This window comes from Rhinopithecus bieti, unplaced genomic scaffold (genome assembly GCF_001698545.2).
Source record: "Rhinopithecus bieti isolate Rb0 unplaced genomic scaffold, ASM169854v2 scaffold_14700, whole genome shotgun sequence".
In the NCBI taxonomy this organism is placed as follows: Eukaryota; Metazoa; Chordata; class Mammalia; order Primates; family Cercopithecidae; genus Rhinopithecus; species Rhinopithecus bieti.
In genome coordinates, this window is record NW_016808194.1 from 1467512 (window position 1) to 1481672 (window position 14161).

Genomic DNA, 14161 nt, shown 5'->3' on the forward strand with positions numbered 1-14161 from the left:
TTATTATACTTTAAGTTCTAGGGTACATGTGCATAATGTGCAGGTTTGTTACATATGTATACTTATGCCATGTTGGTGTGCTGCACCCATCAACTCGTCAGCACCCATCAATTCATCATTTATATCATGTATAACTCCCCAATGCAATCCCTCCCTCCTCCCCCCTCCCCCCTTTAATTTTTCTTTTATACAGAGAGGAGGGAAGAGCATGACTCTCTTTCCTAGATTATATGGAGTAATAATTTGTTTTTCATTAACTTAAATGTATTGTTTGTATCTAACAATATGTTGGAAAAATGAGAAAAAATATTTCTTAACCATGAATCTGCATGTTGGTCTCAAATTTAATGGTGTTATCTTAATTTTGTACTCCATAAGTACTATAATAGAAGTAATAAATGTTTTGCCATTAATGTATCATCTTAAACAATGTCAGATTTAATTGAGTGTGCCAATGTGGTGTTAATATGGGTTGCATTTTTTTTCTGTAACATACTATAAATGAAGTATTGTATCTGAAACAGCAGACTCATAGCGAATTTGCATATGTCCGTATTATTCATGTCCAAATACAATCTATCAATGTTGTAGAAATGAGCTGTGATTTTGACTAGGTATTACAAAACTGCTTGCTGCTATGTGTATATATTCAAATAGGATATTACAATTTTTGAGGGAGATAATTAATTGATGGTAAGTCCTAAATTACTTGAGAGATGTGTTTGGATCTAGAGATCTAAAGATACGGTTTTTGTTATTGTGTTCAAGAAATCCTCTTCAGGTGAGGTAGATTTGTATACCTTTTCTTACTTAGGAACATCAGCATCTGTATTTTGTTTGTTGACAATAATTAAAATAACTATTTTACAGACTGCAGCTGGAAATATAATTAACATGCTTTGGCAGCTAATGGAGAATAGTCTTGAAGAACTTAAGTTACTTCAAACAGTTCTTGTTCTTTTAACAACCAATACCGTAGTTCATGATGAGGCACTTTCTAAGGTAGGAAAACTGTTTGCCAGAGTTCATATGTGCTTTGAGACAGTATTTGAATAAGCTGGCTGAAAGAGAAAAGCTTGGTGCCGTTTGAACCAAAAGCAACTTCCCTACAGCTATTGTGATTGACACTGCATGTTAATAACTGTTAGTACCTTATTTTTTCCAGGTTAGAGTTGAAATCAGGTTGGGGTGCTTAATCAAAGTCCCTTGGGTACAGCCAACAGGCTGAATAGTTAATAGGAAATGGAAAAAAGAGAGAAAGTAGCCCAAGAGTAAGAATAGGGAAGGAGGGAACTAAGGAAAAAAAACGTGTTGTGAGATCACCAGGTCAGGAGATCGCGACCATCCTGGCTAACATGGTGAAACCCTGTCTCTACTAAAAATACAAAAAATTTGCCAGGTGTGGTGGGTGCCTGTAGTTGCAGCTACTCAGGAGGCTGAGGCAGGAGAATGGCGTGAACTCAGGAGGCGGAGCTTGCAGTGAGCCAAGATCACGCCACTGCCCTCCAGCCTGGGCGACAGAGTGAGACTCTGTCTCAAAAATAAAAAAAGGATATTGCCTTGAGTGTTTTAGATTCCTTGTGATAGCTCTCCCTACCCATAATTTCATATGTATATGATATGTAAACCAGACAGTTCAAATATGTTTCTTAAATGGCTAGACAAATCTCCTTTGACCATTTATACTAGATAAGATTGTATGTATGATAGCTATCTCTCATTTTGTCATCACTCCCACCCACTGTGGAACACATAAGAGCCATTCTATTATTTATTTCACTTTTTAAAAAGTTTTTTATTATGAAATATTTCTAAGGAACAGAAAGTAGAGAGTAACATAGCAGTAAGTGAATTATTGTCTAAGGAATTTTTTAGACTCTCAGTAATAGCTTCATTATAATTTGCATGACTTATAAGAAGTACAATATACTGTCACATTAAGCTGTGTATACTATCTCAAGTGATGTTCTTAGATCATAATGAGATTTTAATTGCAAATAGTTTATTCTTTTAAGCTTACATGAGCTATATACAATATTGTATATATTTTTATATATCCTTTTGTTGTGTATAGTTCCTCTTGATTTCTAGCTATCAAATTATTCTGATACATGTATTTAAAATTTTATTAAAGGTTTTCATTTGATCAACTAAAGAAATAAGAACTGATTATAGGATTTATTTTAGTATGTTGGTTAATTTGGAAATGCAATAATTGGGGATGAGAAAAATCAAGTATAAAGAAATAGTATAAAATTGAGTTAATATGAAGGCTCATATATAACTATGTACTGTGTCTTTCCTTTATGTTGAAATCTAAAGAGTAGTAGCAGTATCAGAGGCTTGTGTCTTTTAAAACTTTTAATATAATTTAGGTGATAGGCATTGATTCTAAAACTACCATTATGTTTTTCTCCAAGAATGGCTTCTTTTAAAACTAGAAAACTTTTGGAAGGATAAATAGGAGAAAATCTTTGTGATGTTGGGGTAGGCAAAGATTTATTAGGGCACAAAATCTAAAATCCTTGAGAAAGCCACAGAATGTGGGAAAATACAAATATCTGACAAAGGACTTGTATCTAGACTATATAAAGAACTCTTAAAATTCATTCATAACACAGACGACCCACACATTAAGTGTGGACAAATGGTTTCAACAGACACTTCATTAAAATAAAATATTCAAATGGGTGACAAACACATGAAAAGAAGTTTAGTGTTATTATTAGGGGCACACAAATTAAAACCATGAGGAAATAGTATGCGTCCATTAGAATAGTTACAATGATAAAAGACCACATCAAGTATTATGGAGAATGTAGGATAGTTCTAAATTCATGTATGCTGCTGGCAGAAATGTAAAATTGTAAAACCACTGTGGGAAGCTAGCGGTTTCTTTTTTTTTCTTTCTTTCTTTTTTTTTTTTTTTTTTTTGAGATAGAGTCTTGCTTTGTTGCCCAGGCTGGAGTGCAGTGGTGCGCTTTTGGCTAACTGCAACCTTCCGCCTCCCAGGCTCAAGGGATTCTCATGCCTCAGGCTCCCAGGTAGCTGGGATTACAGGTGTGCACCACCACACCCAACTAATTTTTGTATTTTCAGTAGAGACGGGGTTTCACCATGTTGGCCCGGCTGGTCATCAAATCCTGGCCTCAAGTGAACTGCCCACCTCAGCCTCCCAAAGTGCTGGGATTATAGGTGTGAGCCACCGTGCACAGCCAACTGTCGGTTTCTTAAAAAGTTAAACCTATTCTTACCAGATGACCCATCCATTTCACTTCTAGATATTTACCCAAGATAAATGAAAACATATGTCCTCACAGTGACTTACATATATGAATGTTCATAGCAGCTTTTTTTTTTTTTTTTTTTTTTTTTACAATAGTCAGAACCTGGAAGCTGCCCAAATGTTCACCAGCAGGTAAATAGATAAGCAAAATATAGTGTACTCATACCATGGAATACTGTTTGGTAATAAAAGGTACAAACTACTGATACACAGAACAAAGTGGATGAATTTCACAAATATTATTCTAAGTGGATGAAGCCAGGTCCAAATGAGCACATACGGAATTAATCTGTTCATATAAAAATCATAGAAAATGCCCATTGATCTGCAGTGAATAAAGCATATGGGTGCTTGCCTGGGGCCAAGGGTAGGAGAAGAGATGGGTGGCAAAGGAGCACAGGAGAACTTTTGGGGTGATGGAAATATTCCGTTTCTCAATTGTGGCCATAGTTTCATGGGCCCACATGTTTGTCAGAACTCATCAAATTATATAATTTTAAGGGATTCTATAATTTATTGTATATAAATTACACCTCAGTAGACTTGAGGTTTAAAAGAAAAAAAATGACTCCTTTTAGAAGTTTCATAATTTTATTTATTTATATGCTTAGGTATAGCTTCTCCAGATATTTAAATGATACAGCAAACTTTGAGTTCTTGTTATTTGCAAAGCAAGTCATTCTGGGGAAATAAAAGCATAACACATTATTATATAGATGTTAAAAGAACCAAATTTTAAAAGGTATGTTTCACATTACCATAGCTAATCTTCTGTGGTTGTATATTTACTGAGAACTTGAATTACATCAAAATCTGAGGATTTTTATATTTTATTATATAAAATGGTGGGACTTTTCATATTGGTGATTGAAACAACCAAACAGAAAGTATTCAATTTGTGGTTACACCTGATAAAATAAAGATAATGGCCTTGCTCTTCAATCTTGTTTCACACTAAATGAAAATTGTGTTTTCAGGCAATTGTTCTTTGTTTTCGACTACACTTCACGAAAGATAATATTACAAATAATACAGCTGCTGCTACAGTGCGACAAGTTGTTACTGTTGTTTTTGAGAGGATGGTTGCTGAAGATGAACGACACAGAGGTAAAGTACTAGAAGTTGTTTTACTTTGTGGGTGGTTCTTGGATGATTTCAGTTTTATTAACTTTCAGCCTTTGCTGAAATGATCAACATTATTATGTCTATAATGGAAACTTAAAAAATAAATTCCTCACAATTTGATCACCCTAAGGAATAGGCTCTTTGTTTTCCTTGTTTATTTCTAGTATATGCATAATTTTGTATTAAATATGATAATTTCACATTTTAAACCAAGTATTGCATTATATGTATTTTTTAACCAAACATTGCATTCTAGGAATTTTTTATGTTATTGCTTCATCCTTATAATTTAAATTTTTATTATTGCATTATATTTTGTGGCCATTCTGTAATTTAACTGAACTAGTCTCCTATTGGACACTTGCGTTCTGTTCAGTATTTTATAACTGTTTTGGGTGGTTTCCTACATATCTTTTTAAATTATTTCTTCAGGATAAATTTCCAAGAGTGGGCTTCCCTCATAAATATTTGTCTGTATCTGCTAACATGTGTTAAGAACATTTAAATAATATAAAAATTAATTTTTGGCCGGGTGCGGTGGCTCATGCCTGTAATCCTAGCATTTTGGGAGGCCGAGGTGGGTGGATTGCCTGAGCTCAGGAGTGTGAGACCAGCCTGGGCAACACGGTAAAACCTCGTCTCTACTAAAATACAAAAAATCAGCTGGGTGTGGTGGAGTGCACCTGTAATCCCAGCTACTCCAGAGGCTGAGGCAGGAGACTCACTTGAACCTGGGAGGCAGGGTTGCAGTGAGCTGTGATTGCACCACTGCACTCCAGCCTGGACAACAGAGCAAGACTCCATCTCAAAAATAATAATAATAATTTTTAAATATTTTTTATCAAATACCTTTATAAGAATATTTCCACTTTGGTATATTGTTTTTTCTTTATTTTTTGGGGGGGAAAAATGCAGGTGGAATTCTAGTAGTTTGAAATATTAAGGAATTATAATATGTCCCATTTGGTTAAAATATTCAAAATCATATTGTAATAACACAGGGCAGTTCCCCAGTTTGAATGTTTTATACATTCATAACCTCAATAAAATTCCCGCATTGGTAGTTTTAGTTGTGTGTCTCTAAGGCTAATCTGCCATTTAATACTTTATAGTAAGGTAGAAATACTTAGAACTTTTTTCTTTTCAGGTAGTCGTTAAGTCAATATTTATTCAAAACAGGCTGTCATAACTTACAGAGAATGATATTTTTTACTAGTAGTTAATTAAAGAAGTACTGAGTTGGGAAACACCATCCTAGCTGATTCTTAGCTGGTGAATATCTGTAACTGACATAGTAATAGCAGCAGATAAGCAGTAATTCTCTTGAAGATAGTGAAATGGTAGAGGAGTTAACCATATGGTAAACATTTGTATGTCTGTTTGATATTTAAAAACACATTTAAAGATCACGTGAATGTTAAGTCCATGAAATAAAGGGGCTGAAGAATGGGAAACCAAATGTATGGACAAAGATACCCAGCTTATTAGAGTGAATGTAAGGTAACAAAGAGTGATTTTTATGGTATTTGGTATAAAAATAGATTCCTTTTTTTTTTGTTTTGGAGGCATATGTTAAAATTGGAAATTTTAATTCTGAAATTATAATTACAATTTATAATTATATAAACATATTTATTTTAGACATTATCTTTTAAACAGAATATATAATTTATTAAAGGCTATTGTGAACTGCTAAAACCCATCCTGTTTTGATTGCAGATATTATAGAACAACCAATACTGGTGCAAGGAAATAGTAACAGAAGATCTGTCAGTACCCTCAAACCTTGTGCTAAAGATGCATATATGCTTTTCCAGGTATTTTAGTTGATAAAAATAATTTTTATTCTAAAATATAGTTTTGTGTGAATTTTTTAGCTGGGGATTTTATGTCTAAGTTTTTTAATGTGAATTTTTTTGAAAATATGTCACAGGTAGTATTAAAATAGTTCTAAAGAACAACTTCTGTATTTACTTTATAGCTAATTAACATGATAAAACATTATGACTCACTTTAAGAAAATAAAATGAAATAAATGCAGAACTAGAAAACAGGTATATCAGAAACAACTAGTCATGCAAAAAAAGTTTCTTTAAACAAGGAAAATTTAAGTAATAAATTTGGTCTGTGTAATATAATTTGATACATAGATACCTGATTTTTACATCACTTGTCATGAATAAATAATTTTAGGTAAAACAAGATTAATCTGTACTGAAAATATTATTACTTTGGATTAAAAGCTTATTTTTTCATTTAAAGTATGTTAGATTAATCATTTATCTGTCTACTGTCTCTGTATTGTCAGTACAGAGTACTGTACAATTGTACAAATTGTACAGCTGTACAAATAGTCAGTACAGAGTAGTTATATGATTCTTTAAAAGTTTGCTTATATAATCTATCAGTTACACAATTTGTCAAAATTGGAATTACCGGCACTTAGTTTCTAAGGAGCAAAAACATGTATTATATAAGAAGATAGATTTTTTTTTTTTTAAGATTTATGAACTGTGAGTTTTGAAAAGCACATTTAATTCTAGCACGTGAAATTGTTGGATTTATTTTCCCAGGACCTTTGTCAGTTGGTTAATGCTGATGCTCCTTATTGGCTAGTGGGCATGACAGAAATGACTCGGACGTTTGGCCTTGAATTACTTGAGTCAGTCCTCAATGATTTTCCACAGGTCTTTTTACAAGTAAGCCATTTATAGTATTTTGTGACAAAGTTAATCTTGATTGTTTTACAGATATTTTTAAAGAAAGCAACGTGTATTTTTTTTCCACATTAAAAGTTGCAAAGAGGCCAGACTTGGTGACTCATGTCTGTAATCCCAACACTTTGGGAGGCTGAAGTGGGAGGATTGCTTGAGCCCAGGAGTTTGAGACCAGCCTAGGCAACATAGTGAGACACCATCAATATAGAAAAGAAAATCAAAAGGCTGGGCGCGGTGGCTCACGCCTATAATCCCAGCACTTTGGGAGGCCGAGGCAGGTGGGTCATAAGGTCAGGAGTTTGAGACCAGCCTGGCCACTATGATGAAACCCCGTCTCTACTAAAAATACAAAAATTAACCGGGCGTGATGGCGGGTGCCTGTAGTCCCAGCTACTCAGGAGGCTGAGGCAGGAGAATCACTTGAACCTGGGAGGCGGAGGTTGCAGTGAGCTGAAGTCGCACCACTTCACTCCAGCCTGGGTGACAGCAAGACTCTGTCTCAAAAAAAATAAATAAAACAAAAAATTTTTTAAAAAGCTAGGTGTGATGGTGCATGTCTGTAGTCCCTGCTATTCAGGAGACTGAGGCAGGAGAATCGCTTCTGCCCAGGAGGTTGAGTTTGCAGTGAGCCGTGTTCATGCCACTACACTCCAGCCTGGGTGAGAGAGCCAGACCCCATTTCTTAAAAAAAAAAAAAAAAAAAAAAAGGAAAGGAAGGAAAGAAAGATGTGGAGAGTTATAGCCTCAAACTTTAGACATATAACAGTTTAGTATTACATTACTTTTTTTTTTTTTTAAGTCCCTTAGCATTTTGGAATTTTAATAATAGAAAGAATCTCTAGAGACAATCTGTTAATAGTCAGGTATCTCCCAGTGTATGAGTCTATGAAGGAAATGTGGTATGTGAGTTACTTGTGTAATATTTAAAAGCCTAAAGAAATTATTGATTGTTACTTGCTCATATATCTAGCTATGTGTTTTCACATAACTTAAATGGAAAACAACCAAAGTCCAAAATGAAGTCAGTGACTTACGCAGGGTCACTTAGTTATTAGCAGGTCTTGAACTGTAATTTAGGTTTCTTAACTACTCATCTAGCTCCTTCCCTTACCATGCTTCCTCCCTAAGTAATCCATTTTATCCTTTGCTCTTACCTACAAAATGAGTGAATTAAGTGGTACAGTAGTATAAGATCTTTTAGGCCAGGATTTGGAGCTGAAATTATTTTTATATGGCTCATAATTTTTAGTATACATTAGGCAGTTGTTAAATGCTCTTGGTGAGCAGTATATACTGATGATTCCCTTTCTTGTAGTGTAATAAGATAAGCAGTATTTAGATATAACTTGTCCAACACTCTTGTATAAATAATAGTCATAGCAGCTATCATTTCTTGACTACCTTCTATGTGCTATGTGCCAGATTCCTTACATATTATATTCTCTTTTATCTTCCCAAGTGCCTAAGATATACCAATTATCACTGTTTTACACATGAGGAAACTACAACATCCAGAGGGTTAAATAATTTGTCCACAGTTTCATGGTTTATAAGTGATGGAGTTGGGATTTGAACTCATGTTGATCCAAATTAGTTTCTCTCCGTATCCCCTCTTTTTTATTTACATATCACATCCCAACCATCACCTTCAAAACATATTCAGGATCCAATCACTTCTTACCACTTCTACAATTATTCTAGTCTAAGCTACCATCACCTCTTACTTGAATTGTTGTGTTGGCTTCCTAACTGGTCTGCTTGCATATATATTAATACTTGTACCACTTATTATAGTTGTTTGTGACACCACATCCAGAATGGTCTTTTAAAATAAGTCAAATCTTTTCAGTCTCTTGTAAATTGCTTCAGTTGATATCCTCCTTATCAGACTAAAAGATGAAGTGTCCTTCTGCTCTGTGGAACTTTTCATGATTTAGTCCCCGATATTCCTTGATCTTGTTTCTTTCCTCTCTTTGCCCTCATCCTTTGGCCACACTGTCCTTCTTGTTGTTTCTGAAGTGCCTCAAGCAGACTCCTGCCCCAGGGCCTTTGTACTTGCTATTCCCTGGGCATGGAATCCTTTTTTCCTCATATGGCTTGCTGTCTTACTTTTTTGAGGGCTTTGTTCAATGGTCAACTTATCAGACACATCTTCCCCAACCACATTGTGTAAAATGGCAACCTTTTTTCCTACCAGCACCATTATCTTTCTTATCCCTCTTTATTTTTCTTTGTAGTACTTATCACCTCCTGCCACACACACACACACACACACACACACACGTATATATGTATTATATATTATTACATATTGTGTACTATTTTATTTTCTCTCTTTCCCTACAAGAAGATAAACTCTGTGAGGCAGGGACTTAGTACTGTTGTATAGGTGTCTTTAGTAATAGTGCCTGGCATATGGCAGGTGTTTGATAAATATTTGAATGAATGAATTGGTTAATGAATCTGAATTTAAAATTTTTATGTTTGGGTTATGTTTTCTGACTTTGTAGGAAAATATTTGAAACTGTTTTTACAGATTTTTTTTTCTCTTTTTTTTTTTGAGACAGAGTCTTGCTCTGTTGCCCAGGCTGGAGTGCAGTGGTGTGATCTCAGCTTACTGCAAGCTCCACCTCCCATGTTCATGCCATTCTCCTGCCTCAGCCTCCTGAGTAGCTGGGACTATAAGCACCCGCCACCATGCCCGGCTAATTTTTTTGTATTTTTTTTAAGTACAGACAGGGTTTCATGGTGTTGGCCAGGATGGTCTCGATCTCCTGACTTTGTGATCCACCTGCCTTGGCCTCCCAAAGTGCTGGGATTACAGGCATGAGCCAGCGTGCCCAGCCTGTTTTTACAGATTTATTATACGTACAAAATTTACTTTATTCTTCTGTGTAAGATCCTAGAACTTCATCCTGTACAGTTTTCTTCCAGAGATAAATATTTGTTTCTTTTTTAACTCATCATTCACATATGCAATCAAAATTTACTAGTCACTTATGTTTTATGCCAAGTATACAGAAGTTAAATAAGACTGATAAAGTCTTTGCCCTGTGACACTTACAATTCTAATGGGGAGACAGATTTTAACTGAGTTGATAAGATGTGATGAGTGCTGTGAAGGAGAAGTATTAAAAGTGTCAGGAAATGAATAACAGTGGACCAAACCTAGTGGAGACTTGGTGATAAATCAAGGATATGATACTTAAGCTTGTAAATGAAGGATTAAGAGTAGCTAGGAGACATGGAGAGAATAGGAAAAGAGTACTCCACACAGAAGGTCGAAGAGCAGTGACCCTGAGAAAGGATGTCTTCTTTTCTAGAAAAATAGGCTTTAAGGGCATTGAAGCTTTGCCTTTTGCCTCAATGAAGTATTGTAGTGGAAGATAAAAAAGGCAGTCTCAAAGATTACTTCTAGCTTTCTGGCTTGAATAGTGAACCATTTGCTAAGATGGAGTACTTCATGGGCAGAATTTTTATCACAAAGACACATTATTCATATATATACTAATTTTGAGGTATCTGTGAGACATACAAAATGTTAATTGGACTTATGCATTTCAAGGTTTGGGGCTGAAATTATAAATTTAAATGTTCCTGGCATATAGTTGATAATTGGAGAGATGGGAGTGAATGAGATTGTGGTGAGAACCTAGAGTACAAAGCAAGGGCATGGTACTCTGGACTTCTGAGGAACCTCAACATTAAACAGTTGAGAATGAGCATGTACAAGAGACTGAGAACACAAGGCCAGAAGGCAGGAACAAATCTAAGAGAATGTGACGTAATAAAAGGCAAAAGCAAAGAAAGTTTCAAGATGAAGCAAGTAATCAGTTATATCAGGTGGTTCACAGAGATCTGGTAGGTGCAGTGGCTCACACCTGTAATCTTAGCACTTTGGGGGACTGAGGCGGCCAGATAGCCTGAGCTCAGGAGTTCAAGACCAGCCTGGGCAACATAGTGAGACCCTGTCTCTATGAAAAATTTTTAGAAAATCAGCTGGGCCTGGTGACATTTACCTGTAGTGTCAGCTACTTGGGAGGCTGAGGGGCGGGAAGACCCCAGGAGGTCAAGGCTGCAGTGAGCCATGATCGTACCACTGCACTCCAGCCTGGGTAACAGAGCAAGACCCTGTTTCAAAAACAGAACAAAACAAAACAAAAACAAAGAGATCTGATAAGATGAAGACTGGAAAGACTGGAAAGACTGGAAAGTGTTTGCTTTGGCCACAGAGATCATGATGAGGATAATGAGAAGTGGAGAAGTAGAATTGGGATAGTTGGTGATAGTGCTGGAGGAAACCCAACTGTAGTGAGTTGAGTAGTGAGAGGGAAACAGTGAATTGATAAAACTTTTAAGAATTGCTTAAGAATTGCTGGTATGCTTATATATTAACCAATATACAAAATAATCATTTTTGTAAAATATGAAAGTGGACTTTACTTTTCATTTTGGCAGTCAAAGAAACTAACTATAGATGTGAGAGTATAATTTCAAGTCATTTATCTCTTAAGATCTCATTTTGGGGAAAGAATGAAAAGTATATTAAAATATTTATAAAAGTCTGGAAGAGTATACATGTAGAAGTTAACAATGAGTAGTCCACTTATCTCCAGGAGGTGAGATTAGGCAAGACTTACTTTTATGTTTTATTTATCTGTGTTTTCAGTTTTCTTTCTTGAGAATCTGATTTTTTAAAAGATACATTTAGTCTGGGGGCAGTGGCTCACGCCTGTCATCCCAGCACTTTGGGAGGCTAAGGCGGGCCGATCACCTGAGGTCAGGAGAGCCTGGCCAACATGGTGAAACCCCGTCACTATTAAAAATACAAAAATTAGCAAGGTGTGGTGGCACATACCTGTAATCTCAGCTACTTGGGAGGTGGAGGCAGGAGAATTGCTTGAACCTGGGAGGTGGAGGTTGCAGTGAACCACAATCGTGCCATTGCACTCCAGCCTGGGTGACAAAGAGAAACTCCATCTCAAAAAAAAAAAAAAAAGGTACATTTAAAAAATTTTGTGATTCTGAGCAAACAACCTGCTCTATGCCTTATTTCCCTTCTCTGTAAGATTAAAGGATTAGGTCAAGTGATTTTTGTGATCTTTTCTTTGTTTATAGCTTCAATGAAATTTGGATGACAACAACAAAATAAAGTGTATTTGAGGCTAGTCATTAAATACAGACTAGGCCTTATATTGTCAGTGAAATGGGATTACCTTGCTATTATAGGCAGGGAATTAACAGGTTAAGGAGTGCTTTCTTTATAATATATTATGACTGTAAGTAAAATTTAAGAATTATTTGCAAGATTCCCTGACTTGTAAAATAATTATGCTTGTTTGCCATTGCATGTTTTATCAGCTCATCATGTTCTGTTCAAGCAGTCCAAGCAGAACAAAATTTTAAGTTAATTATTAAATCTCTGCATGAAAGGAATTGTTCTTTGCAAAACAAAATCAGTGAATTATATAACATACTTTATTAGGAAATTTTCTCTCCTCAGCTACCTATTTTAAACTATTTATTTGCTTGAATTTGTATAGCTTGTTTTCTTTTCTTTCTTTTTTCTTTTCTTTTTTTTTTTCTGTGTGAGATAGGGTCTTGCTCCATTGCCCAGATTGGAGTACAGTGGTGTGATCATGGCTCACTGCAGTCTCAACCTCCCTGGGCTCAAGTGATCCTCCCACCTCAGCCACCCAAGTAGCTGGGACCGCAGGCGGTACCACTATATCCAGCTAATTTTTGTTGTTGTTGTTGTTGAGATGGGGTCTCCCTGTGTTGCTCAGGCTGGTCTTGAACTCCTGAGTACCAGCAATCCTCCCACCTCAGCCTCCCAAAGTGCCAGGATTCCAGGGCTGAGCCACCATGCCTGGCTCTATTTTCTTTCTTCTGTTGTTTATGTTTTTAATTACCAGTGTCCAACTAAAATGAAAGTTTCTAGTAATCACCAATTACTTAATTCTAAAATCATTAAGTGTTCCTTTTAAACTTACATTCTTTCAAAAACCTGTTGTAATACTGATTATTATTACTTTTTGAGATAGTATCTTGCTCTGTCACCCAGACTGGAGGGCAGTGGCATGATCATGGCTCACTACAGCCTTGACCTCCAGGGTTCAAGTGTTTTTTCCACCTCAGCTTCCCAAATAGCTGGGACTACTGGTGTGTGCCACCACACCTGGCTAATTTTTAAATTTTTTGTAGAGGTGGGGTCTCACTGTGTTGCTGAGGCTCATCTTGAACTCCCGGGCTCGAGCTATCCTCCCACCTTGGGCTCCCAAAATGCTAAGATTACAGGCATGAGCCACCATGCTGGGCTCTGATGACTATTCTGATCTTAGACTCTCTAAGTGCAATATGAATTTCAAAATTGTGGGTAAACTATAAAACAATAAAACATATAAACTTATAGTAAAGCTAAATTATTTATACTGGTTATTAAGAAGTTTTGTTTCGTAGTGAGACTGTGTTTTTAGAAGTATTTAGTACAAATAAAGTTAATTTTTTTTCTTTCTTTTTTTCCTTGCAAATAGCACCAAGAATTTAGTTTCCTCCTCAAAGAAAGGGTATGTCCTCTTGTGATAAAGCTCTTTTCTCCAAATATAAAGTTCAGACAAGGTTCCAGCGCTTCATCTTCTCCAGCACCAGTTGAAAAACCCTATTTTCCTATCTGCATGCGTTTGCTGAGAGTAGTATCTGTTCTGATTAAGCAATTTTACAGTCTTTTGGTAAGTGCTAATTTCCTTACGTATTTGTGTATATAGTTGCATGTTGTGCCCTTTGTAAAAAGTGGTCTGTTACAGTGCATTTAGTTTTTTCAATTTAGTTCAACAGAATTTTTTTGAGTACCTACATGTATTCTAGGTACTCTAAAGGTTTGTGCTGTCCTTTCTTGAATCTTGCTTATGTTTATAGATTATTCATAATATGTGAAGCAGAGTCATTGCCTGTTATCTGAAGGCAGCATAGGAATTGTGGTTTAGGAACTCAGCTAATTGTCTGTATCTCATTTGAAGGATTATTAAAATTATAG

The 14161-nt window shown here is 35.7% G+C and overlaps 1 protein-coding gene across 1 annotated transcript in view; it reads left to right on the forward strand.

Moving 5' to 3' along the window:
• MON2 (MON2 regulator of endosome-to-Golgi trafficking) overlaps nt 1-14161 on the forward strand; it is a 128758-nt gene that overhangs the window by 27443 nt on the left and 87154 nt on the right. Inside the window, 5 exon segments of the mRNA XM_017885694.1 lie at nt 871-1002; nt 4264-4393; nt 6131-6228; nt 6985-7110; nt 13662-13856. Coding sequence (XP_017741183.1) covers nt 871-1002; nt 4264-4393; nt 6131-6228; nt 6985-7110; nt 13662-13856 — 681 coding nt within the window.